At 40.4% G+C, this 26,816-nt stretch overlaps 1 protein-coding gene across 1 annotated transcript in view; it reads left to right on the top strand.

The window, feature by feature from the left end:
- The window catches only part of LOC103756639 (unconventional myosin-X), a 124,984-nt gene that overhangs the window by 67,844 nt on the left and 30,324 nt on the right, over window positions 1-26,816 (top strand). Inside the window, exons 12-18 of the mRNA XM_029965021.1 lie at window positions 180-280; window positions 514-580; window positions 1,672-1,764; window positions 2,521-2,589; window positions 2,769-2,851; window positions 4,350-4,458; window positions 7,254-7,334. Of these exons, the coding sequence (XP_029820881.1) occupies window positions 180-280; window positions 514-580; window positions 1,672-1,764; window positions 2,521-2,589; window positions 2,769-2,851; window positions 4,350-4,458; window positions 7,254-7,334 (603 nt within the window). The remainder of the gene's footprint in view (window positions 1-179; window positions 281-513; window positions 581-1,671; window positions 1,765-2,520; window positions 2,590-2,768; window positions 2,852-4,349; window positions 4,459-7,253; window positions 7,335-26,816) is intronic.

The raw sequence follows: 26,816 nt of genomic DNA, 5'->3' as shown, positions 1-26,816 counted from the left end.
GGTTTCAGAAGCTTGTTTAAGTGGATTGTTTGATATTTATACTTTATTGTTGTACATATCTTTGTCCTCTTCTCTGGAACTTGATTATTAAACATGTCATGACTTAAACTAGTCCCTTGTTTGCAAAGTAAAATACATACAAAAATGTATGCATTTTTTAAAATTTCTTGTCTCCTTAGGTAAACCGTTTTGAGCAGTTCAATATTAACTATGCAAATGAGAAGCTTCAGGAGTATTTCAACAAGCACATCTTTTCCTTGGAGCAACTGGAATACAGCAGGTAAGAGACAGGGAAGAAATTTGAAAGAATTTTGACTATCAGTATTCACTTGAAATCTTGATTTGCAGGTCCCTTAGCTTCCTTTGAAAATCTCTGTCTGGAGCTGTGTATTTTTTAAAAGCAAGCTGATTTTGCTTTAATTTGCAAGATAAATGCACCAGGTCCTCCTATTTTTATAATTAAAATGATTTCATCATATTTGTCAATAAAAAGGCCCTCTTTATTTTCCTTAGGGAAGGACTGATTTGGGAGGATATTGACTGGACAGACAATGGCGAGTGCTTGGATCTTATTGAAAAGGTAATAATTTGATGTTACCTATTGTTAGTTTTTGTTCTGAGATAATCTGTCCTTAAAACACTTGCCAACACAAAGAACAAGTTAAGAGAATGGTGCATCTTGCATGTTTAAATAGCAAACTTTTAATCAGATAATTTTCAAGTATCAAGTACAGATTATATTGTAAACTCACTATATGTGTTTTTGCAACTTTTCTCAGTGTGTGATTATGTACAAAAGCAATATTTGCACTTGATTAAAAAGAATCATTTGATCCATGTTCACTTCTGCCACCAGTACAGGTGAGCTGCATGAGTTTATCTCCGTAGCAGGGTTTGTGGCTGCAAGAGTTCAGATGGCCACAGAAACAAATGGCAGTAGGCAGGGGATCCAGCTGGCAGGATGTGACTGCGGTCGGGGCGATGTGGTTTGTCACGAACTGCTCTGGGCCCATGGGAAGTGGCTTATTAAAATGTACTCCTGGAGATCCATGTTTTTCTGAGAGGCTGTATCAGCCTGAAGCTTGCTGGACACATTAATTAACTGCAGGGTATCTTGCTTTGCTTACCACCCCTTAAGTAGGGAACATCAAAGGAAATGACACAGAGGCATATGCAAAGCAAAGGGAGGTGGTGTTTCACCCAGCATGTAGTTAAACTGTATATCTTTTGCTCTGCCCTTGGGCACTGTGGGTGCTAAATATTTGCATCGGTTCAACAACTAAGTAGATAATTTAATGGAAGAAAGCTTTTTGAAAGGCTTCTTTACTCAGACTCCTGATCACTGGAAATCTTGGAGGCTGGAGATATAGTCTGAGGCAATGTCATTGTATGCATCTAAAAACTACTTACATCAGGAGAACTGTTGATTCTTCCAGTAGATTGTTTTTCTTTATTTTGCCCATGGATCATATGCTCTGTATTTCAAAAGCATTGTTGCCAGAAAAATAGGATTGCAATCATCTACAAGAGTGGGGTTTCAGTTGTGTATGGGTGGTTTTGCACCTCTCTGCACACAGCAACTTCAAGGACCTTGTGATTTTTCCAAACTGGGGACAACATCTTTATCCATCTGTGCACTAATTCATTTTCTGTATGTTCTTGCTGTTCTAGAAACTGGGACTACTGGCACTTATCAATGAGGAGAGCCATTTTCCTCAAGCTACTGACTCCACCTTACTGGAGAAGTTGAATGCCCAGCATGCTGTATGTGATGTTTCACTAATGTTTTCTCTGCAAATTATGGAGGATCTCTTTGCTTCTGTAGAAATTCACGGTTCAAATATGTGCATGCATAGTTTTAGAGGCTTTTTTGTATATATTTCTCCTTCCATGGCAATCCATATAATTTGCTGTCAAGACTCAGTTCCCTGAAGTTACCTGAAGAACATATCCTTGTTACTGTGCAGTTAAAGGTTTCTGTCATGGTAAATAAGTCAAATTCTACTCTTAATTGGAGCTCTGTCAACCTGCAGTAGCTCAGACTATGTAGATCTTCAATTTCCCTTGTTTTAATGAGGCATTCACCTTTATGTCATTTACTGAAAGATTGCTGTTTCCTCTGTGCAGATTAGTGTTACCTTTATTTGTGATCCTAGAATTATTTCTGAGAATTTCTGGGATGCGAGCATATCCACTAATTTTCATAACTGCCTTCAAGACATAGTCTTCTCTTTCGAAGTGCCTTTAATAGGTGGTTCTGCCAGATGGGTTCAGGTTTAGTATAATGCCATCTTATATACTATAAATCTGTTATTGCTGCACTTGAAGCAACTCAGACTAACAAATCCTATTATCATTATAAGTTGCTTGTTTGCTTTTGGAGCACTAATCTTCTGGGGAGTTTACTGGAAGACAGTGGTTTGTTTAGTACGGGTTGAGAGGATAATGTGAACCTTTGTATCATTCCATTCCCTGACACCCCCCCCAAATATTTTTCTCTTTTTCTCCCCCTCCATTTAGAACAATCCTTTTTATGTAAAGCCGAGAGTTGCCGTTCACAACTTTGGAGTGAAGCACTACGCTGGGGAGGTAATTTCTTTATTTGCTGAAATTATTCCAAGCAGAATTTTCATTAGCTTAATTTTACCCCGAGGGTGCTCAAAATTAACTGAAGCACTCTGTTCCCTCAGCACTTCTTGCAGTACTGCTCTTGTGAGAGGTGCCTGACTGTTTGGCTTGTTGTTTGAACCAGCTCTGTTTCCTTCTAGGTCCAGTATGATGTCAGGGGGATCTTGGAGAAGAACAGGGATACTTTCAGAGATGATCTCTTGAACTTACTACGTGAAAGCAGGTATGTTTCTGTGATTTTTGTTAAGGACATGATATTAAGGGGTGTTACATCGGCTAATTCTGCCAGGATTTATAACCTAATTCTGCTCGAGTTTGAATGTTAGATATTGCATAGCATCAGACCTTGACAGAGTTGAAATGAGCATAGAATGAAATAGAAATGAGCATATCATAGAAGTGATATGAGCATATTGTATCATATTATATCATACAAATGAGCGTATCAGAGTTGCCTGTAAGCAGATCTGACTGTAATCAGTTCTCACAAAGTCGGGTTTACCTACATTGTAGAGTACCTTGTCACTGTTCAGTCCAGGGGTTCCTAGGGAACTCACTTGCTATTCTGTGATGAGTAAGGATACTGGAAGCTGGTGATGGTTTTTAACAGTTTCAAGGTGCCTCATAGGCAATGTGCATGTGTGGTTTTTTACTTCACATACATCTGGCTTTGCTTGTATTTTGGGCATTCCCTAATTTGGGTGAATGCTTGGTGTCGGAGACCTACCACAGTGCAAACTGCCATATAGTAATTGCTTCAAAGGGAGAGTTACTATAAAGATTTATGTTGCTGAAAGTTTGAGCGTGGATGACTTTGGTACCTGCGTGTCTCCTGTCATTCTGTGTAAGGTCTTAGGGTCCTTGTACTCTGTGAGCCGTAGCGGTACCATGTCCCTTTTGGTAGGTGTATGGTTGAGGCTCCAGGACATGCAGAGGAGTGGCAGAAGAGGAGGCAGCTGAGCCCAGCTGTTGCTGTCTTAGCTGCTGCCCTCACCTATCCCATTCAGTCATCCTGCCTTGCTGTGCCAAGTTGCTTGTTTGTAAATCCCTTAAGCCCTTCTGTGCAGGGGAAACTGTTAATAAGCATTTACCTCTCTATGTTGTTTGTTCTGGATTTATGACATATCTGATATAACATCTGTCAATTTAAGTATGTAGGTAAAAGAAATAGATGAGTTAAAGCTGCTGGACCTGGTTTTGCCTTTGCACCAACATCTGTGCAGAGTTCAAATTAAAATGTCAGTGTTTCTGTCGAAACAGTGAGAGAAGAGCACCCAACTGATAGAGTAGAAAACAGCAGGCACAGCTGGTATCTGAAAGTGAGGCTTATGTGGGTGGCTATTTTGTGTTATGGCCCTAAACAAGCTGAAAGTCTTCTTTTTTTAGTCTTTGTGCAGGTACAATTCCAGTTACAGTCAACTGGAGTTTCAGTTGAGTGAGTGGAGTAAAATGCAGTAGGACTTCACACTTCAGTTCCCTAATGATGTGTTTGGAGTGAAGAAGAAAGAACTTCCTTGTTTTGTTTTTATTTTCTCCCCTGCATAAATTCTGCAAAAGAAAAATCTATTGTTTATTAAGGACTAGGGAGAAAATCAATAAGAGTGTTTTTGATGGAGGAGCTACTTTCTAAGGGACAATGCTTTCTTTGCATTCTACAGTGATGAACCTCATAGTCTCTTAGAGATACACTTTAGAAATATTCTTTTTCTTTCCCATTTCAGTCTTGATTTCATCTATGATCTATTTGAACATGTTTCAAGTCGTAACAATCAAGACACTCTTAAATGTGGAAGCAAGCACCGAAAACCCACAGTCAGTCTCCAGTTCAAGGTTAGTTAATATGTTGTCTCTGCTCTGTAGCTAATCAATGATAGATAAACCCTGGTCAGTAAAGAATGGGTGCATATTGAAACAGAGAAAACTTACACATGAAAACATTGGTGTCTCTTCTATGAAAGTGCCCTTACTAATCAACTGATTGGCTTTGAGTAGACACTAACCTTTGCATCACACCATCCACACAAAACTCCCGTTGCATTCCCCACTTGCTTACTCGTCCTTACTTTAAAGCTCGTCTACAAAGTTGGTCTCTCCTGTCCTGGTTTTTCTTTATAATCTAAATCCAGCCACAAAATCGCACAAAGCCTTACAGCAATGTCTGTATACTAAGAAAACAAGTGCTGAATAAATACCTCATTAAGGTGTTGCCTTGCCTTAACTTAAAGTTTGGAAGGCATTTTTGTTAAAGACCTTTTTATGAGGCTTTATAGCCTCCCATCAAAAATGGCACCAAATTGAAATCTAGCATAAAGTCTATCTGCAAATTATTTAAAAGAGAAGGATTGGCACAAAACATTTTCTAAATTACATGAGTACAAGTCTGGATTAGTTTTCTTTCATTTTGTTTGAATTAATATACATTTGCACAGTTCATTCACTTTTTTTTTTAAGAAAGAGCAGACTCAAACTCCTTAAGGGTAGATTTTATCCTAGTAGACTATTTCTAAGTGTTGGACAGAACAGCAAGATGTATATGCTGGGGCACAGACAATGCCTTTTATTAAAAAACCCTAATGTTGTATTTTCTAGACAGCTTGTTCTGTGCTACCATAACTCATCTCAGACACTACCCACTTCTTATGGTGAGATGGTATTATTTACTAGTTCTCTGGAATAGCAGAAGGTACTGTTTCTGCTTGGTCTTTTGTATTACGTGCAAAGTAGACTTTTAAGATGTTACCTTACAGAAATTGACTGTATTTTTGCACCCACTTGGCAAGATAAAATAAAATTTAGTGTTCTTTCTGTTCTCTGTCAGGGCCCCTGGTCAACATAAGGGTGATAAAACATGAAATCAAAACATAATTGCCTCTTATCTAAAGCTGTAGTAACTGACCATTAACTGGCTGGGCTGCTTTACAAGAGGTTGACCTTCACATCATACCTTCCCCAAAGAATTAGGTTGGGTGGTTTTTGCATGTTTTAAAGCCTTACAGGGATTAAGTCCATTTTATTTCAACTGAAGATAAGAACTTCGCCTTCACAGTTTTATTTTCATGATAGGTTGGTTGACTCTTCTCTTCATTTGATGACCTGCCTAACGCAGGCCTTGGGGTGCACGCAGAATGGCTGAGTTTAGATACCATCTGTTTCAGCCTGTTGATTAGAGCAGGGCAAACTTCAAATTAGATTAGTCAGGTTGTCACCTGACAGTGACTTAGAGGTTTGCAGCACTGTGCAGAATCTGGCTGTCTGTACCACAAGTGAAGGTGAAAATAGTTTAAATCATTTTTGTTTAGACTGAGCAACTTTTCCAATCTCTGCAAGCAGGAGCCTGGTTTGAGAGAACTGGCTTAGTTGTCCATAGATGTAATGTTCACACAGATTAAATGCAGATTAAACCTTTACTATTTAAAGCTGTAAATATTTTTCTTTACACAAAAATATTTGGGTTTTTATGTTCTGGCTGTTTAATGTTTGCTGCCCTATTCCTGATCTGTAGGCTGGCAAAGACAAATGAAGCAAAGACCTATCATTTATATTCCCAGTCATTTCACTGTTTGCTCCCTTTGCTCTGCACCAGCTCCTGTGCACAGCCTTAACTCTGCTTGTTGCCTTTATCACTGCATGTTTAATTATCAAGTAAGTCCTTGGTGTGCAGATTAAAGCAAGAATTTGTTATAACAGACTGACATTGGCAGTTTTGCTCCAAGACATATGGCAGGATGCACAGTGTTACTCCTTTAAAAGGTGGATTTTCTGTCTCCTAGGCAGCCCGCTCTGTATTCCCTCTGCTGCCTGGCACAAAGTACCACCTTTGAGGGTTGAAACATTACCATTTGCTAATTTTCTGGACTCTTCAGAGCCTGGGTTCCTCTCCTGTACAGTCATTTGTATCTCTGCAAAGTAAATGCAAGACCTCAGTTTAAAATGGTTCATCATACTTAATGATACAGAATGAGGCAAGTTGGAATAAGATATGGAATGATGGCTCGGAAGGGAAAGGGGCGGATGTGTAATTAAAGTAATAATCATAAAAGGACTGAGGGATTTTTGTGATTTTTATCTCCAGGCTGAGGTTCAGACAACTGATAGTCTAATGTGTATTGAATCATTCAGAGTTGTAAAACTAGGAAAAATCCGGTTTTCTTCAGGGGAAATGGAAAGTGAGTGGGCATAGGGCAGTTGAAATGAAAAGAGGAAATCTAGTTCTGTGGGTTTTTACCTTAAGCCCCTTATCCTTCCTTTTGACTTGCCCATGTTTAGCAGTTTGGGAATGTTGATCCTAAGTCTTAAGCAGTCATTTGAAAGATCCCTGAAACAGCAAATTTCCAATTTGGTGTTTCCATACAGTTTTCTTCACATCAGTCTGTGAATCATGTTCACTGTAAAACAGTGATGACAGTTTTGATCAGAAGAGACAGTGGAAGAAATGAACATGCATGTATTGATCCTATATGTTTGGAAGCAAGAGCTTACATGGTGCAGTAACTTCTGGTGTGTACCACTAGGTGTTGCAGTTAGATGCTGTCTGCAGTGCTGAGCTGCAAGAGCTCTTGTCCAGGGTATGTTGTTTGTACAAAAATCCAGCTTGTGAAGTGCTCTTCTTTCTACCTGTGTTTTAGGAATCACTTCATTCTTTAATGGCAACGCTGAGTTCTTCAAATCCATTCTTTGTTCGGTGCATCAAACCCAATGTGCAGAAGGTAAGATTTTAAATAGTTTCTGTCTTTTCTCTATGTCTCAGGCCTGATCTTTGTCTGCTTGTCTGGTTATTTACCACTGTGTGAAGCATAGAGTATCTATCATTCGTCACTGACTTTGTAGAAGACTCTGCAAGTGGAAGGCACTGGGAAAGTCTTTTGATTTTTTCATAGTCATTGCTCACAACTTTGGTAAATGAGTGGCTTTAAGGCTGGTTATAAAAGGAAGGTAGAAGGCTGCACTGCTCATGTGACAAGTCTGTGAGAGCCTTTTTAGGAAGAAAATACCAAAACTGCGAAGTTTGGTTTAAATCACTAGAGGCAGTGATTCATGTGCATATAGCAAAACCAGTGTGAATGACTGACTCTGTCATCAGACTCTTACTGTTTCAATTTATGAAGACACCCAGTCTGTATATGCTGGCTGTTTTGTTCTGTTACAGAATTTTGTTTTTAAAACAGGCTTGGAGACTAAGGCTTACAATATTGATTTGTCTTTTGGGTTACAGATAATGAAAGACAATGTCAAGACTTTTCTAAATATGTTGGAGTGCTCTCTAGAAATGATGTGATAATGATACAGCAGTCGTTGAAATTAATATTGTTAGCCTGGTTCTGATATCTTGGGGTTTTGCACATCCGTTTTTGGCTTTATAGACTGTTATTCAGCTATGGTCTGCTTAGGTCAAAAATGCAACAGGCAGAGGTGCTAACAAATCTGATTTACGGTTTTCACATGGCAATTCATAAGTGACTTTGCTATAAATCCATATTTACTTGTTACATTTTTCTGGGATGTCAAACCTGCAGATTTCATTGCAGGTTTTTGTGTTACCTGGACAGTACATCCTTGACTTTACATGTTTTCAGTTGCTAACTCTACTTTTGCACTGCTACTCGTGATGTGTCAAATAACATGCAGATTTGGGGCACCTTAGCAAGAGGGAGCAGCCTGGAAGCAAATAAGAACTGCTTTCTGCATGGTGAAGTGTTTGGTGCTGAGGTGTGCAGCCACCAGGCAGCTGAACCCACATGGATGATGGTACCTGGGCCAATAGCTGGGGTTTGTGAGCCTATGTATGTAGCAAATCCCTAATTGTGTAAGGAGGGCAGTTTTGAAAAGCTTGTTTGCTTCCCTGCTCCTTTTTCTGCCTGGAAGCCGCATGACCCTTATAAAGCCCACCTTCTACCACTGGAGTGTAAGAAGAATTTTAGTAACTAACTCACACATTTTCCTTATTTGTCCTTTTGTACCTGAGTAAGGCTCATCACAGTACCAAAGTCACAAGGATTTGCCATGATTGATGCAAGAACCAGGCACTTGTTGCATTTCCATGGCAAGGAAAACACTGAGTTCCCATTCCTATGTTCTTTGTTCTTCCAGTCTTTTCCCAGTAGAATGCTCCATTACTGACAATTTTGGCATCTGTTACTGTATCTGCGCATATATTTTACTACCATTAAAACAAAGTTCTCACAGAATTAGCTGCTGTGCAAGGAGAAGGAGCTTGAGAAAGCCTCAGTCTCAGGGAACCACATCTAATTGCAGGAGTGCATGCTGGAACAGATTGGGAGATTTCTGTACACAATCCCTTGAAATGTACATATAAAGTCTCACTGAAATCTTACACAAAAACGATTGTCCTTGTTTTCCATTTGCTTTAATTTGATTGCAAATTTGACTTGATTCAATGGCTTTACCAAATAAGAAATCCTATTTGAAGAACAAGAGTCAGGTGTCACACGGTTTCTCTTGTAGCTGATTCAGTAGAAGACTTGACAGAAAATGAGAAGGAAAGACATGCTTTCAGTGCTTGTCAATGGCATTCTTAAATCAGGGAAGTGTTATCAAAATGCATTTTTGGGATTCAGTGTTGTAAGTTTTGCCAGCTGTACCCTGTTCTCTGTTCCCCACTCCATGTCATACAGACATAGTGATTTTAAGTGCCAATCTTGTGATGTTGTTACTCCTTCTGCTGCGATGCAGGTACCTGTACTGGATTCTGTAGATGCACATCAAAACATCAAAATAAGGATTTTATATTTTATCCTCTCATACAACATGTTGCTTCTTTTCAGTCAGACAAAGGAAAAGAAGGTGACTCAGTTTGCACAGCTCCGAACCAGCACAGCTCAGACACATTAGCTGTGCGTGGACTGCCAGGGATTACCATGTATGTGACTCACTGTGCAGGGTTGGTTAGAAACATAACTGCTTGAAACATTCAGATGAGCCACTGAGGCAGAGAAGCTGGGATCAAAAGAAAGTAAATGTCTTCACTGAGCAGTTTCCTCTGTGTTTTCCATCTGCAGTGATGGTGATAGGGAATGATAAATGTCACTTGAAAAGTACTTAAACAGTGCTTGGCAAATACCAAGTTATGTGGAAAAAAGGGGTGTCTTACTTGCTTTTTGAAATACACAGCATTAAGGGAGAGCTGGACCAGAGAGATTCATCAAGGAGGGAGCTGAAGTTATGTTACTGGGGGCAAAACCTCTAAATCTACTCGTCTCTCTCTGGACTGGGTACAAATAGGTGACAGATCTATTGGTGAGCATCCTCTGGAGGGGAGGAGCTGAGGAGGCTCGAGACCTGTTTTACTCTGGAAGTATGTTTGAATTCTGTAGGTGGATGAGGTTGAGCAAATGGAAGTCAAATTCAAAAAAGCACAATGTGCAGCAGACAGTACTTTCTCTACTGTTCTAGACATTAAAGTATATTCATGTCGGATAAGAGATGTGATAATTTACAGTAATTATTTGATTGTTGTAATTTTTCAAAAGTTTAATTTCAAATACGTTGCAATGGCAAGCAAAAACAATTCAGCATATGCAGTAAACCACTGAACATTTACATATGAAAGCAGGATCTACACTCATTAGTGCAATTTCCTAAAGGGAGCGCACAGAGTATGTGACCTTTTGTCACAAAACATTTCAGCGAGCAGGCCTCAGACAGAAGGACAGAGGACCCATTAATCTTTGGGAGACCCTTGAACAATCATGGTATCTGTTTTCACAATTTCCAATCTGTTCTGAACTAGCCATAACATGGAAACTTTTCCATTTGGTATGCTTAATGAGTGTTTTTCTGCTAATGAAGGGTCTTTCTCCTCTCCCCCTATCTTCACTGCAGCTGGCAGAACTATGTTTCATTTTATCCTTTTGAACTTTGACACATCTTTCTCTGTTTCTTGGTTTCATGTTTCTTTTCCTACCTCCTGTTCTGTGCAATAATGATTCCTCTCTGCAGCCTTACCTTTTCTGGTCTTTGTCTCCTGGGTTTTTTTGGTGTACCTCAAATTAAAAAACAGACACCAACACCAACACCACCAAACAAAAACCAACCCACAAACAAACAAAAAATCCAACAGAAAAAAAGACTTTTTAAAAACAAGCTTCAACCATTGTTACAGCCATCAGCTGAATGTTTCTTCTAGCTTGCTGCTGTTAATAAAGTTGCTAAGCCTTGGTGCCACTCAGGAGACCGATAAAAGTAAACTTAAGGCTTACACTTCCTATTCAAGCTGTTTCAGAGGCAGAAATTTTCCTGTTGCCCAGAAACAGCCAGCCTCAAGAAGCTTGTCTTAAGTGCTTTCTCAAGTTCCCTTTTCCATTTAGATTATTTCTTGAAAATATATTGGCATAAACACGAGTGGCATAATACTGGCATAAGTGTAGTGAGTGGCCCCCAGCTCCAGCATCTGCGCGGCCTCATCTGTGCTGGTCTCTTGAAACTTCAGTTAGTACATCTTGCTTTTGTAATTCCCTGTTCTTGAGACTTCCACGGGTTCAGGCTTGGCTGTTCTCTCATGCATGTAGATGGGTGTCTCCACTTCTCTTTGGTTACAGATCTAAATTGAGTTAGGTAGACAAAATCCTGGCTTAATTAAAGTTCACATGAAATATTTGAAGTAGACAAGAATTTCACTTTTTATTTTTTATAGAAAACTTCTGCTGGTGTGTGCCACCAGGCAATGGGATTGCAGGGTCTCTACTCATCTCCCTGTCTACTCATTTATGGTCTGTCTCATTCCTCTGTTGTAGTGATGGTCTTGTCACTGTCAAGATAAAAGCCGCCTTGTCTCAGAGCTTGTGATCTCTGAAGGGGCAATTCTCTTTCTCTGCAGATTTTTATATTAATTTCTCTTTAATCTTAAAATTTAATTAGGTCAGGTAAAGGAATGAGACAAAATTAAACCTGTATTGTAAACCTACTGCAGGGTAGGGGCTACAGGGAACAACAGAAAAAATGAAACTCGTAATAACTTCACAGTTCAAAGGAAGACTTGTAGAAAAAAACATCTGTAATAAATTCTGTGAGGCCTACTGCTGCTTAGAATCCTATCATGCTCCATATTCATTCTGGGATAATACTTATCAAGGCAATAAGATTGTTAGCATCACTTCTGAGGACAGAGCCATTTGAGGGATCAAGGTATGGCTATTGGCACCTGCAGTGTACTTTGAGGCATAGGTCATTAATGACCATGAGACACCCTGGAATAGCAAGCAGTGTGTCCTGTATAAGACAAAATAAGATGCAAACCTATTTTGCTTGGCGCCTGAATTAAAGTTGTGCTCTTAAAATAGCTCTGAATCATTACAAATATGAGTATAGCATAATACCAGCCTAAACACCAGTTAGAAGTACAGCTGAGGAATGCAGTGCAAAGGAACAGTGATAGTACAGCTTGACCCCATCTGCAAGGGTGATTGTATGCAGGGTGTGGAGCAGGTACAAGTGCACGGAACCAGTATGTGAACTGGTTGTCAAGCTGGAATTGCAGTATTGTCATATTGAGACTTGACTGTATGAATTACTGAGTTTGTCTTGTAGGGAGATTTTAATTTTTTATTTTTTCAGAAATATGGATAAGGAGAGTTCAAGTCTAATGGTGCTGCATTGAGAACAGCACTGACATATCTTGAAAGACTGACACCTTGAAAGATTCAGGGAAGAAGACTGAGCTTCAAGGATATTCTACTATACCTGTAGCACAGGATTGCTAAGCATCTGGAAAACCTCACTTTTATAAGTCCCTTTTAAAAAAATATCCTTAATACAGTGGTCTGACTTCAAACTTCTACACACATCCTACTGGAGTTATTTACCAAGCATGTGCTTTGCACACTGACCTCAGTGATGCAGCAGACTCTGGGTTTCCCCAGCTGGGGAGCTGATGCCTTTGTGAGGTTTTAAGGATGCTGAGCCCAGCAGTTAAAAGCTAAAACGTGTTAGGCCCTAAATGGAAGGTCTTTACGGTTTACTCAGTTGCTGAGGCCTGGGGTAGCCCTTCTGCAGCAAAGCTGCGGTATTCTCTGGTGCTAGGAGCTAGCAAATCACATGGTAAATTTGACTTGCTGTCCATAAGAAAAAGGGAATAGAAAGCCTTATCATGGTAGTAGTCATCCCTGTCATACTTTGAAAGTATAGGGAATAGATTATATAACCCATGTACAGCTGCTGGGTATGTGTGGTGCTGTCTGTAGAAAGTTACAGTCTAGTAGTATTCATTTACAGTGTATAAGCAGCTCATATATTAGAGATCCTTATTGCCTGTTTTAAAAATGTCTCTTTAATCTCAGTTGTTTTCAATAAATGTTTTAAGAAGGCTTTCTGGCTACCAATTACTGCTGTCATTTCTTCTGGAGGAAGCAGAGCCACAGGCTCTGAGCACAGATTTAGCTTGCTGGGGCAGCTTGGGTCAGGATCAGGGAACTGCTGCTCCAGCTAATCATTTGGGAGGAGTGCAATCATTTCCCGAAAACATAGCATGTTGGCCCAATCTCTCAGGTCAGCAAGTGCATGGGGCCAAATGCAAACTATTTGTCTTTAGCCCTTTAACTTGTTCATAAGGCCTTATGATTCATAATCAGGAAGGTGCAGTCGGAAGGTGTGGCATCATGCCTGGCCAGCACCACTTAATTCAGCTCCCTGGATCTTGTCGTCTTGGGTTTTGCAGAATTACACAGCTTCAAATCAAGACTTGTGGAGTATGTCCCAGCTGCATCCTTTTCTGACACATCACTTGAGTAATTAGGTCTGGCTCTAGAAGATTCCTTAGGTAAAACTGATAAGGAGAGTGGGTGTGAGGAAAGCAATCGCTCCTGCTCACAGAGTGCCAGCAGTGATGTTACGTGTGAATCTGAATCCCTGCCTGAAAGAACAAGATGATTCCTGCAGAGTGCTTTGTGCTGCATGTAAGGCATGCCCATCTTTTGTATCCTCTCTGAAAGATTGCTCCCATCACTCCTGTGGTGCAGCCTGTTGGTTATGCTGCCCAGGAGCCACTGGGTTGTCCCTTTGTCCCCATCTCAGAGTGCTTGCTTGGCTGAAGTAGGTCATTCCACTCTCCGGGCAGTCACACAGACAGGCATGTTCTTCTTCATCAAGGTTTGTTGCTTACCAAGCAGGGCTGACGAGGCAACCCTTTGCTAAGTGTATTAGGGTTTGTCTTTAGTGACCGTGGTTAAGGAGTTTAAAATTGAGCTGTTTAAGGCTAGGGATAGAGGGCTGAGATGGGATGCCGCCAGGGAGGGAGCAGACACTCTGCTGAAAAGGTTGCATCAAACTCCAGGCAGTGCAGGCAGACAGATATTTGCATGTTTTGCAGCATGTACCATTTGGTAGGACTCTTTCCATGAATGGTAGGAGTAATTTTATGGATATTGGATAGTAACTGTGGCAGTATCTAAGCAGGATGGAGGGACACATGGGCAGCAAACGCTGCTTTGGGAGGGACTTGGAATGAGGTGGCCCAAATGACAAAGTACCAGAACAATTCTGGGGAAAAATAAAATGCCTGGGGGTAGGGTATTTTTAATGTGCGACACTTGCTGTGTAGTTCAGTGTGATATGTAGAAGTGAGGAAGACTTTCACTGCTGCAGCAATTGATCTGTTCAGCACCAGAGCACCTTACTGCCTCTAGCTGACTTCAGGCAGTGCAATAATTCTGCATGTTGTGCCACCTGATGGATTTTTTGAGGTTTATGAATTACTTTATATGTGATTGTGTGACATGGATAGGCGTTCATGAAACTGCAACTACTGATCCCAAGTCTGAAGTATTTGCTTTTTATAAATACTGAGCAAAGAACTTGGCTTTTCTTCCTTCTTGTGCATTCTACCAAGCATTTGAATTGCAAACATTGTCATGCAAATGTATGCTCAGAAAAAGTGTGTACTTCATCAAGCTCTGGAAGTTTTCTTCTATAACTACAAAAAAAAAAGTCCCCCATCTCTAGATGGCAATTTACATTCAAATCCTGTTTGCTGTGTTCTCATGGTAACTACTCCAGGGGAACATGCACAGTCCATGATAAATAGACATCCTCAGACCTCCAAAAGCAGTGCTGGGGTATAGAGTATTGTTCTTTAGCAAAAACTTTAAGGTTCGTGAGTCCCTTCCTTGCTAAACTGTGTCTTAGGGCATTTTGTGCATTTTATCTCTTAAGGTTTAGGAATTTGTTGGCTGTGAAATGTATTTACATTCTTGCTGCCTATAAGGTGAGATTAGCCCTTGTGTCCTGTTAGTCAGGAATATCTTCAGCAATTGCTGTAGAGCCAGCCCTCGCTAGGCTTGACTTCCTTTGAGTAGCAGCAGGAATGAATTAAGCAAGTACAGCCAAAGATATCACATGAAAGACTTGAAATACCAGTGAGCTGAAGAAAGCCCTGTTCTGTGTGTGTCTCTGTGTGTGTACATAGCTGCAACTGCTAAAGATTCAGTTTTTCACAATGGATGAACGCTGAAGGGTGAAAAAGTCTTAAAAGGTAAGGGGTTTAATTCATGCAGATTTTTAAATTATTTTAATCTTGCCTACTTGAAGCTGCAGTGGACTTGTAGAAAAATAATATAAAGTGCTTGTAGTTTGGCTGAGCAAGCTGTACTGGAAATGTTTCTGGACTTGCATTTTCTTTTAAAGAGGGTAAATGCATGCAGAATCAAGTTTATGAAGAAAGATCTAAATTTACTGGTCTAATCATATTTTCAAGCTTCAGGAGAGCTTTGCTGCCAAGCAGTCTGCTTTAATAAATCACACTTTGTTTGAAAGTTAAAGGGGTGATTGTTTGCAGAGCTGGGAAAAAGTCAGCAGAAGTAGAGCTGTCTGTGCAGAGTGGGGAAGACCTGTGTTGTAGTGATGGGCTGCTTTCTGAAGAAAGATCTTTTCTGTTCAGCAGTCTATGGTATAGATTTGGGCAAACAAGCTATGTAAAGTTCAGGTTTATAGTATTCCTGTAATTTATTAAGGCATAAGGCATGGCTGTAGTTTTGTGTTAATTACGTGAAAAGAAAGCGATACTGGGGATGAGTGTGTTCGGAATGGGGGGAATCCAGCAAGATATCTTCAAAATCCAGAAGTCTAATTTTGTAGTTTTACTGGAGAAACTTGATGGGGCAAATTTGAAACAGTAATTTTTTGCCGTAGAAATACAGGAAATGGAAAATGCCTGGAAAAAATTTATTGCGGTAGTAATGGAAAGGATACCATAACAGCAGTATATTTTTACTTTGTTTGCTGTGTCAACTCTCCCTTCCATCCCCAGTGAAGTAACCCCCCCAGCACAGCATGTAAAATAGCTCTGTTCACCACTGGTTGTCTTTGCTTCTGGGATCTGCATTTTACTCCCCGCTTTCCCACTTAAATTGCTTGTCTCTGCAAACATTAGAATTCAGCCACAGGGTAGAAAATTAGGATAAAATTGCTTGAGAGAACCTGTTATGAAGGGAATGGGTTTGATCCTGCATCATTGAAGTCTATGGGAGTTTTATTCTGGTCTCAAGAAGAGCAATCCTAGATTTGCAAGGCAAATCTAGGTGGAGGATGCATGATCTGATAAAGTGCCTATGGGACCAGGAAACAGTGTTCTCATAACTTGTAGTTGTTCTTCTCTCACTGATGTTAGAATATGTCCCTTTAAACCCCAAATGGTAGCAGTTGTGGTAGGTCAAAATGTAGCTGGTTTTGTTGTGTGACGCATCAATGATATGTGTTCAGTATTTCTTTCACTAAACCGGCTTAATTTCAAAAAAGATAAGATTGTTTTGTTTCTCATTTGTTGCCTTATTCAGAAAAATGTATTTACAACCTGTAACAGAAATGGAAGCAGAACAACAATGGTTTTTCCAATACAGCTAGATTACTGATAGGAATTACGTGAAAGTTAGAGTGCTGTCCCAGTCTGCGGGACAGCAGAAGTTAATGGTGTTTAAGAGTAGAACTTGAATGAGTTACTGAACTTTTTTCTCCTTAACTGTTTATGTTTTCTTAATTTAGTCAGAGGATGCAGCAAAGACTTCAGGGGGGAAACCTCACTGTGATGGATTTGTAAGGACTAAGTACACTTCAGAACATCTGGTGTTAGGTCATCAGATGAAACATTAAACGTGAAATGCATACTGAAAGCTCATCAAAGCATCTTATTTTTGTTGTCTTACACTCAGAATTTAGCATTTCTGGTGGCTTTAGGCAGTTTATAAACCTCAGAAGAAAGGCAAGTCCTTTCTGAACAGTGTCATTAGAAGTCAAGTTGTGGTTCCAGTTGTATGAAGTGGCGCATAGTAGCTGTAAAGTCCATGTTTTAGGACATCATCTGAGCTGTAGCTGTGTGACAGCAGTCAGTCTAAACTACAGGAAGTTTTTGGCTGACACATGATGAGGTTTGAGGTTGCTGTTATTAGTTTGTCTCCTCTCCACATTCCTGATGTGTATTCCCTGTTCAGGCAACAGGGAACTGGGCAGCTGGGATCACTTACAGGAACTTTGCTGGGGAGGTGATAGCACCACAGTTCCTCAGGCTCTGTGGGCAGTAATTGTTTGTTGCTTGGTCCCAAGCACTGGGCAGGGACACACTGTTTAGGTCTGTGAAGCTTCTGGTGAGCCAAGAAGCCCATTGCACCATATGAATCATTTGGCACACTGGGAAGTTTTTTGGTTTTGCTGCCACCTTGGATTGTGGCACACACCTGTGAGGATTGCATGATATTTAGTGTAGGAAAGGCAAGTTTGTCACTAAACTCATGGTACTAGGGTCTGTTTCCACTGTTTACATGAGATGTATTGTTGCATTTTTGAAACTCACTCTCTGTAGATCTAGAAATCTTAAAGTAGATGGGTTCAGAGAAGACATCCACTTTCAGAAAGCCAGATAAATGCCAAATCCTCTGTGATGCTGGCTTTCTCAAATGAATGGCTACCTCAGATTCAGCATGAAAAAGATGTGTATGTCCATCTGCAACTTCCCAAACATACCATTTGTGCATATTTACCAAAAAGAAACAGTGACCAGCCTCATCAATTAAGTAGTCTTTCAAAGGGAGAAATTACGATTTTTATTAAAAGTGGTGTAGCACTTAAATTAGCTTCAAAAAGAATTCACATCAAACAAAAATTGCATTTAGGAAAGCTGATTCTATCTTAAACATCTCTTTCTGAGTCAAACATTAAGGGTTATGCTGGGTTGTATACTTAAGCCAACCTAGGAATTTCTCAGGGCAGAAATGGCTGTTCAGCCATGTAAAATTGCTATTACCCTGTGACCACTGGCATGCCCAACATAGCAAATCTCAAACCAGCGTGGTTCTTACAGGAATGTATATTTCATTAGCCTCAATGAACTCTAATCACACGTGTAAATGCTTTGCTTTAGTTATTCCTGTTTTGATGCTGCTTTCACCAGCACATAACAGAGAACCTGGAGCCACGATGCATTTTGTCACACTCCTCTGAAGAGGAGTGAGGTGAGGCCTATGTGCAGCTCCCTTACAGTGCAGACTCAGCCTAAAGTCACAAGTCATCTGCACTGAGAACACAGGACTTGTTACATCTGTTGCTTCCAGTGGTGCATGTTCCATGCTACTGGCCAGTCCCAGGAGAACAGAGTGCTGGTAAGGCAGTAGTAAAAGTGCGTCTAACCAATCATTGAATTTCAACAGTCTGTTTTCACCATGATCAGAAAATATGGAAGAGGGAAGAAAAATCCACTTCTAGAGCAGGAAGAGCCATATTCTTATTTGAATATGATTCAATAGATTGTAAGACCATAAGTAAGGGCAGAACTTTTCTCCACACAATCATCTTAAAAATAGAGTCAGCCAAGTGTGTGGTTCATGTAACTAAGTAAAGATGGAACTAGTCTTAGTGAAACAAAGGGCCGTTGACCAGCATCGCTGGCTGTGGATTCTGCAGGCTTTGAGGAGATGAATAGTGGCACCACAATTAAATCACTCGTAAGATGGTTGAATGTTAAATTAGTTAGACACTGATGTAATGTTACCATCTATTATATAATTCATTCTTTCTCTCTCTCTGTATATCTGTGTGTTTAGATTAATCATTTAATAGTTAGTTTGATTACCATATTGATGGTAAGGAGGTTTATTGCCATCCATTTTGGGAAACCATGTACCATGCTAATAAAGCAAAGTTAATTTACTCTGTAGTTAACTCTTAAATCACAGATGTTTAGGAATTGGAACAAAGAAGTCTCTTGTGCAACTTTTTTTTGTGGGGGAAAAATATATGGTGACTTTGATTGCAAGTATTGATGCTTACCAACGCATCATCTATTGCAATGAGATGACAGTGTAGGGGTTTTTTTCTCTACTCAATGCAGTTAGTATCAATTCAGGAAGCACAGGAGGACAGGAAGTACCTGCTGTTTTAACCAAGGTGATGTTGACTCACCTGTGTGTGGCCTCCATGGCAGCACAGATAGCTGTGATCTGCAGAGCTCCTCCATCTCGTGTTTATATAAAATATGAAGAAATCAGTAAAGGGGCTTTTTGTTTTACTTATCCTGGAAAGTTCTGAATTACAAGAAATACCTAATTTGATTTTGATGTGGTTCTCCAAAACATCAAAGAACTCAAGGAGAATTTGCAACTCTCAGTGGAAGAATGGGACAGGACTGTTGTGTTATAATGAAGCGGCCAAAGGAGAACATATTTATTGCCTTTTTCTGTGAAATGATTGTACATTTATTGCCCTTTTCTGTGAAATGAAGAACAAACAGCTGTCTTCCTTTTCTGCCCCTGCCCTGCAAACACACACATACACACATTTTGCTAGTCTTGTTATGTTGTCTAGTCTGTTAGGTCTGCAAAGCAAGTCCTGAGTATATAATGTAAAAATGTATAGGAATACGTGAACAGCAGCTCAAAGGACCAAATTCTAAGAAAAATGCCAAAATTAGACTGACACTACCCGAGATGTGCTGAGATATAAGACGTAGTAGTAATTAACATACCAACTACGTGGGATTGAGCTGGACCATTTATCTGAACCGTCACGCAAATCTTGCTGTCAGATATGTAGACATCTGTGCTGGTCACAGCGATCCCCATCACCTCTGTAAACTTGAATTTCCTCTCTCTACACTTAAAAAGTGTCTTAAACGCAGTGTTACGGGGTTCCTGATACCTAAAGGAGATCTCCAGACCACGCACTGCAAGTCTACTGCAGCATAGCTCTTGTTCAGCCCACAGTATCCCCAGCTCCCTCAGGTTGAAGCAAGCCTTTGGGAATGATCCAAATCAGCGAGAGCCATGTGCAACACCATGGGACCTTTCTGGTGCAGAGGGGCATGCCTGCTGGCCACTCTGGCAAGGGGCAGTGCAGGGAGTTGGGTGGCAGGGATACTTGGGGAGGGCTGGGCAGTGGTGCCTGTGCAGGCAGCAGCCCAGAGGCAGCAGCCCTGCTGTGAATGAACCTCTGTGCCTGTGCTGGGGTGGGAATAATCTGCCCTTTCAGTGCTGTCCGACCTCCGGTGTCCTAGCAACACAAAGCTGTTCGACTGAATATTCTGTGGCGTTCCTCATTTACACGTAACAGATATTGGCTGTTCTTTAAGCCTGGCTGATTTCCCATTATGGCTTTCGAACAACAGGCTTGATACAGGAAGGAGAAGGGAAAGGACTACTTAGGAGATAATTTTATGAAACCACATATTTTTTCGGTGGAGGAATTACACTGGAATGTTTCCTTGCTTGAGAAAGCACCGAGCAGACTGAGTAAGTCTGTGCATTACGTCAGCCTTGTGCTTTGTAGGCATCTTTTATGGGACACGGAGAGAGTGAACCATGTGCAGGGGCTAAATGCTTTGGAGAAGGAGAAACTGCTTGTGGCCTCAATATTGAAAAAGGGGTGCAGTCAAGCACTAACTTATTAATGTTACTTGAATCTGATTTTGACTTTTAGCTACAAAGTTGCTGCTCCATGAGGCCATACAACAAACATGGACGCTCGGCACTTAAATCAGCTACTCACACTTTTTTATTATTCTAAACCTTGTAGTTTGCAGAGGTGTGATTCATGATTGTTGCAGGGCCTTTCCCATTTTTGAAAATTGGAGCCAATCATTTGGAGGAGATTTTTATTATTTTGTGGTGAATATGAGAGGGCTTTGTAAGGACTTTTAATCTAAGATAGTCTTTAGTGCTGCGACCTGTGTCTTCATGGACAGTCAACTACAGTAAAATTTGAGCCAGTCTGCCCTTGCTGAACCATGAAATACTTGCATAAGTAATGAAGGTTACAGAAGTCAGCATTAAGTTTCTTAAAATAAATAAAAGTAGTATTTTCTTCCATGAATGGCATGCTGAAGGAGGGCTAGTTAGATCTTTTAGTCTAACTCGGTGTGTGACAAAAAGTAAGGAAACCATTAATGTCTGCTGGAAGGAGGATGACATTCTGTGTTTTCTCTGAAGTGTCTGATGGCTTGAGATGGCCCCACCACCGTGGATAAGCTCTTCAAATGAATGCAGTCAGTGAGAAAAACTTGTGTCTTCTGGTTTGGATATATCTTTGATTTTCATGTGTTTTATGTCTTTATCTGCTGGATATTAGTTGTTGTTGTTGTTGTTGAATGTATGCTCTTGGTGTGGCTACTCCCCAATTATTGTCAGGACCTCTCAGCTTTCTCATTGATGAGCTCTTCAAGGCTTTTATTCAAGTTCCTTGCTACCTTTTTGAACTCAGACCTTTATTCTCATGGCTCTTACCTAAATGGTTTCCAGTGTAGCCATCTCCTTTATTGTTCTCCAAAACCAGACATCACATTTCAGTAGCAGTCTCACAGCAGAGGAGCACAGGTTAGCCCACAAATCGCTAAACTGACTTCTGAAATAGCAGAGAGTTTTTAGTATTCTCTTTAAAGCAATGCCCCAGAATAGAAGAATATCAAGATGTAAATGGCATTTGGGCTTGGGGTCCAAAAGAAATGAGACCTAGAGAAGCAGCAGGAAGGTGCTCAGGACTGAAGCAGAGATTTGGATTTGGAATCCTCTTCTACTCTTCTTGTGCTCTACAAGTTGATGTCTCTTGTCCCTCTGTGGAGCGCAATGTTAGCTCCCTCCACCCATGAGCTGAAAGTGAGGTTCTTCCACCTCCTCCTTTCTACTTAGCTGCAATAGAGAAGAAGAGGCAATAGCCCTGTATCCTCTCTTCCCCTGCATGGAGCTGTAGTCTGAAAAAAGGTTGCTCAGTTTAGTGTCACCAGGGAAAGCAAGGAGAGTTGTGATAATGTGGGTCAAAGTTATCTGCAATACTATTTGAGAATGTACTGCTGAAGTGATACTGTGTTAGCATTTCAGTGAGAACTAGCTTCTTGGAGAGTTTCAAGTGTGAGATTACTTGTAGTAACTGTACACTAGGTATTAGGAACACACAGGATTAGGTTCTTAATGGATTGTTACAAGGTTTTACAACCAAGTCAGACTTTGGCTATGACAGATGACATTCATCTTAAACATTTCTTTCAAGTATTTTCATCCTAGTTTTCTGTCCCTGATGAAACTCATGTCTTCTGGGAATAAATGTTTGATACCAACCACCATTATCTGAAGAAATCATGTTAGAGGGACCATCCTAAAACACTATTTACTGCTTTTAAGTATAGTAATGTATTTATATGCCCAGCCTGCCAACAAATTGTTGAATAACAAAGAAAAACTTGTAAAGTGTAGATGAAAAGTCTGGTGTGGAGGAGTGAAAGTACAGGGAAAAATTAAAAATAATTAAAAAAAATAAAGAAGGGTGAGGTCTCAGTCCATGTAAGTTATTTGATGACATGGAGGGTCAGGGTTTCGCCATCTGCATTTGATCTGTATGCAGCCTCAGCAGACATGGAGTAGTGTGTGCAGTAGTTTTCTTGACTACTGTAATGAACAGTGTGATGATGGTGTTGGATATCTTGACATGGAGTTGGTAAGGAAGGATAGCTGTGATTGCAATTAGTACCTCACTGCATGTTTCTTCATGGTATGTCTGTGACTCAGGGAGCCTAATTGATTTTCTTCAGAAGAAGCCCGCTGACTGGTCACAGTGTGGGGAGGATGAGACCAGATTGGGGTTTAGTCTGCAGGGACTGGAGGCTTTAGTGAGGTTGACCTCAGATGAAATGGCAACAGATTTTTCAGAGGTGGAAAGGAGGGTTTATGAAAAGTTCCAGCTGGGGTCCGTGCTGCGAGTCGCACCTTCTGTCAGTGTGCTAAGACCTTGCCAGCAAGGCTTCAAAACTGAAATCCCTGTTTCCCAAATGCTTTTAATTGCCTGTCTCACATGGATGGCCCTGCAGTTGCTGTTTTGGGACTAACAGCCCATGAGACTTGCTGTGCATTTCAATGGAGTCCCTGAATAATGTATTCAAGCAACAAGGGCTCACTTTAGCTGAAAATTTAGGCAACCACTTACAGAGCTCTATATATGCACTTAGAAAACTTCAGTATCTCTGATGTTCAAGCCTGTGCCTTTAAAAACCCATTCCTATTCCACAAAGTTTTAACCAGTGTATAAGAAAGGACAGTTATTTTGAGTAGCTAACATTCCTCTGGGCTCATATGAGAGAGAGAGCAAATTCTGTCTTCCTTTAGAAGAAATTCCGGATACCTTTAAAAAGGAAGGTTCACAAAGAGGCTGTTGTGTCTTTATTCAGAGGTATCATTTGGTCTATACAAATCAAACAAACAGATTACTCTGAAATACAAGAGTACAGTGACAATAGGTAATAAAAAGTAGATTAAATAGACCTGGGATTGTGATTTTATTGTTCATTGTTGATGAAAGCATGAAATCTCAGCAAGCCAGTCAGAATCATTTGAGCATCTTTTCCCCAGTAAGGAAGTTAGTTCCGGTTTTTATCTTTGCTGAATATAGTCAAGCATGACCTGAAATATGACCACAGTATCTCTGTAGATGTATCTAATGTCTTGACCTAGTTGAAATCTTCAAACACTGATGCAAATAGTCAATGTGGTAATGTACTACTTCACATCTCTGTAATGGGCTGCTGTCTTAAAAATGACCTTGAGATGCCCCTTGCTTGTAAAGTAAGCTGGGTGATAGGCTGAATATAAATACAAAAGCATTTTGACATTCATTTATTGAGTCTCCTGCTTTGAGTGTTTTGGTACAGTAGAAGATCTCTAAGATTACAGTGTTCCTTCTATGCAGTACTATTTTTATCACAGGAAACTCTAACCTGTGGCATGAGGGTGGCTAATTTTGAAGTCTGTCTCTTATCTGAAATACTCAGGGCTGGAAGATGAGTCATGCAGGTCAAATGCAGTAGTTGGAATTGGAAGAGATCAGCTAATCCTGTAAACTGCTTGCTGCTGGTAAATGCAGCGCTTTCACGTTCAGACCTGTAGAGACTGTACCAAAGATCCAGCTTATCATTACTGAATTTGCAGTGAAATCCAGCACGGAGTTTGCAGCAGAATTTTTTTTGAGGCACACAGGTTGTTGTAGTATACCCATGCACTTTTTCTAGCAAGTTATCACCAGCAGTGTTAGTAATTTTTACAGTCTTTTTATGGGGTTTTAGGGTGGGTGTGTGGATAAAGGCCAGGAGGACTTTGGATGTGCAAAACACTTAACTGTTATTTCAGATTTCAAATATTCCTTGACTTGCCAGTGCCATACAGTAGAAATCCCAAATAAACTTTAGCTGTGGCATGTTTTAGATTCTGTTCTCCTGTACTGTTATAGTGTTTGTCTGAACACAAATACTCTGGGACAGTAAGGGAATGTCTTCCAAAACAAAGCAGGCATCAAACTTGTCTATGTTTCTACCCATACCTATTCCAGTTACAGCTAACTGCATGCTGGAGAAGACCAGAGAGGGTTTCTTTCCTTGAAATAGGCTCTTAGGTGAGTGGGACCTGATGCTCCAGGTCCTTGGGCAGGACACCCACAGATTACAGTCCTCCTTGTGCTGGAAATGCAACAGTTTTGAGGTTGAAAATCTGTTGAAGCTGTTGTCATCAAAGTTCAAAACCTATGCTAAAGCAGAGAAAGACTGACCTCTTTTTATTTGCTACTGGTTTTCTCCAGAGTAAAGCTGCGAGGACTTCATCTTAGGAGTAAAAGAGCAGATTTAAAAAAACTAAGACATGGACAAAAATTACTGGTGTTTAAATAAAAAAATTACTTTTTTACATCCTCTTTTCTTTCTCTGCATGTGTCTTCCACAAAACACTTTCCTAAGCCAGGAAAATCAACACTTCTAAGACATTTCTAAGCAAAGCTGACTTGGTTCTACTCAAGTCCTTAGAGAGAAATCTAGAAGCAAGGGATTGGGATTTTTTTTCCCTTTCTCTGCCCCCCCCTCTGCCCCAGTCTCTCTATGAAATCCCTCCTGCCTGCATAAAGTCTGTGAGCCTACTGTAATCTGTCATTACTGTGCCTGTACTCTTGTGAGGCAGCCAGGAGTTCAGAAAGGAAGAAGGATTTCCTCAGAGTGAAGTCAGGTATCCTCTGTGTTTCAACAGGGCAAATGATTCAAAGAACGAAAAAGAGTTGTGTTCTCTGTGTTACTCGGATGCTTGGGGTCTTCACTAAGGGTGCTGTCCAGGCAAAAGGGATGGTGTTTTTTTCAAAGCTCAGTCAGACTGTAATCTAAGGAACTATTTTATCACTAAAATTATCCATAGGTGTTAGATGTCTGTCCTAATGGTGCTTCTAATTGTGATTTTAGGCAGAAGCTTTGCCCCTTAGGAGACTCACTACAGATCAGAGCAAGCATTTAGCAGCTTAAGGAGCCAAAGTCTCATCAGCAGAGACTCCAGGTCACATTAAAGACTTGGCGTTGGTGCTGTCTGGCACAAATTCAGTGGAGACTTTTGGATTCAGGAAATAATGAATTACAAGTTGTGTCTGCACCACAAAAAACAACCCTTATCAAGTAGAACAGACCTGACTTGTAGTTATTAATTTCACACTTATGTTGCTCAGTGCCCCAACATGGCTGTGACTGGTGTGATTCCAGCTGTTGTCTGGTGATTTTGTGTGTAGTTGTTTAGTGGTACCATTCCATGATAAAAGTGAACTATCTATTGAAATTTGAGTTGATTGCATCTCAGACAATTTTGGAAACTATCAATTGACTTCCTTTCTTGTTACCTTCTCTCTTATAAATTTGATTTTACTTTGCAGGAGTCTTAGTTTTAGAAATTATTTCAAATTTTTACTGTGGAAGATGTATTGCTCTAAAATCACTCATGGTTCTCTCTCTGAAATTTTCCTACAAAATACAATTTCTTCCCAAGTGTTCATTTGTGAAACGAGTCCAGTTTTAACAGCAATAATGGTAGAAATTTAGCAGACTCCACAGATGAGTCCCATCCTGTATCATTTTGGAAAATTGGTTTGCTTAGCACAGGAAGTCTGAAGGAGCACGAGTAAAGATAGAAGGCTGAACATCAGCTACCATCTCCCTTGGCATGGAGATTTTATAGTAATGCAAATTTAACTCAGTGCTGCACGAAGCAGTGTTGGAGTGAAGATGGGACATTCTGTCTTAGAAGCATCTCCAGTTCAGTAGTGGGGTATATGCAGTACTTGCACTCCTGTTGAATAAATGCACATGCAATTGATTTTTTTAATTATGAGGAGTCCTTCTGACTGAAGTTATGCTTAAAGTTATCCCTGCCTGCAAGTGTTTATATGATTGAGGCTGAAATCCTCTTCATCCACAGAGTAAAACTACCTGAGTTTTGGCAAGTTGTAAGTTGGATCTGCTGTATTGCTGTGGCTGCCAGTATATATGAACTGCATTTGTTACTTCTGTTTGGTTTTGTTAGATATGGGAAACCTTGGATGCATTTCAGTGTTTAGGGTTTTGGCTCCCTCTAAGACCAGCTGCAGCTCTTCTCCATACTGAGGAGTGAGGAGCTGCTGTGACGGCTCAGTCAAAAACCCCCAAGCAATGGGGGGTATCTTCTAGTATTCCGTATTGAAAACACAAGAGATGAGTCCAGCACATCTCTTACCACCACCCTGGTTTACTCAGAGCAGCCATACTTGTTGCAGATGTAATTCCAATGATATGCCAGGAGGATTTGACTCTCCAATTTAATAACCTCGTGTCTGTGAGTAATTAAAAATAACTAGCAATGTAAAGTGATGGAGTATGTGATTAAAATTGCAATGGTTTCTATGTTGCCCTGCATTGATCCCATGCTAACATCTCTTGCAGTGTT

The sequence above is a fragment of the Manacus vitellinus genome, unplaced genomic scaffold, assembly GCF_001715985.3.
Source record: "Manacus vitellinus isolate BGI_N305 unplaced genomic scaffold, ASM171598v3 scaffold_89_pilon, whole genome shotgun sequence".
NCBI classification, from domain to species: Eukaryota; Metazoa; Chordata; class Aves; order Passeriformes; family Pipridae; genus Manacus; species Manacus vitellinus.
Note: the sequence above shows the minus strand (reverse complement) of the source record. Positions and strands in the feature narration are given on the sequence as shown.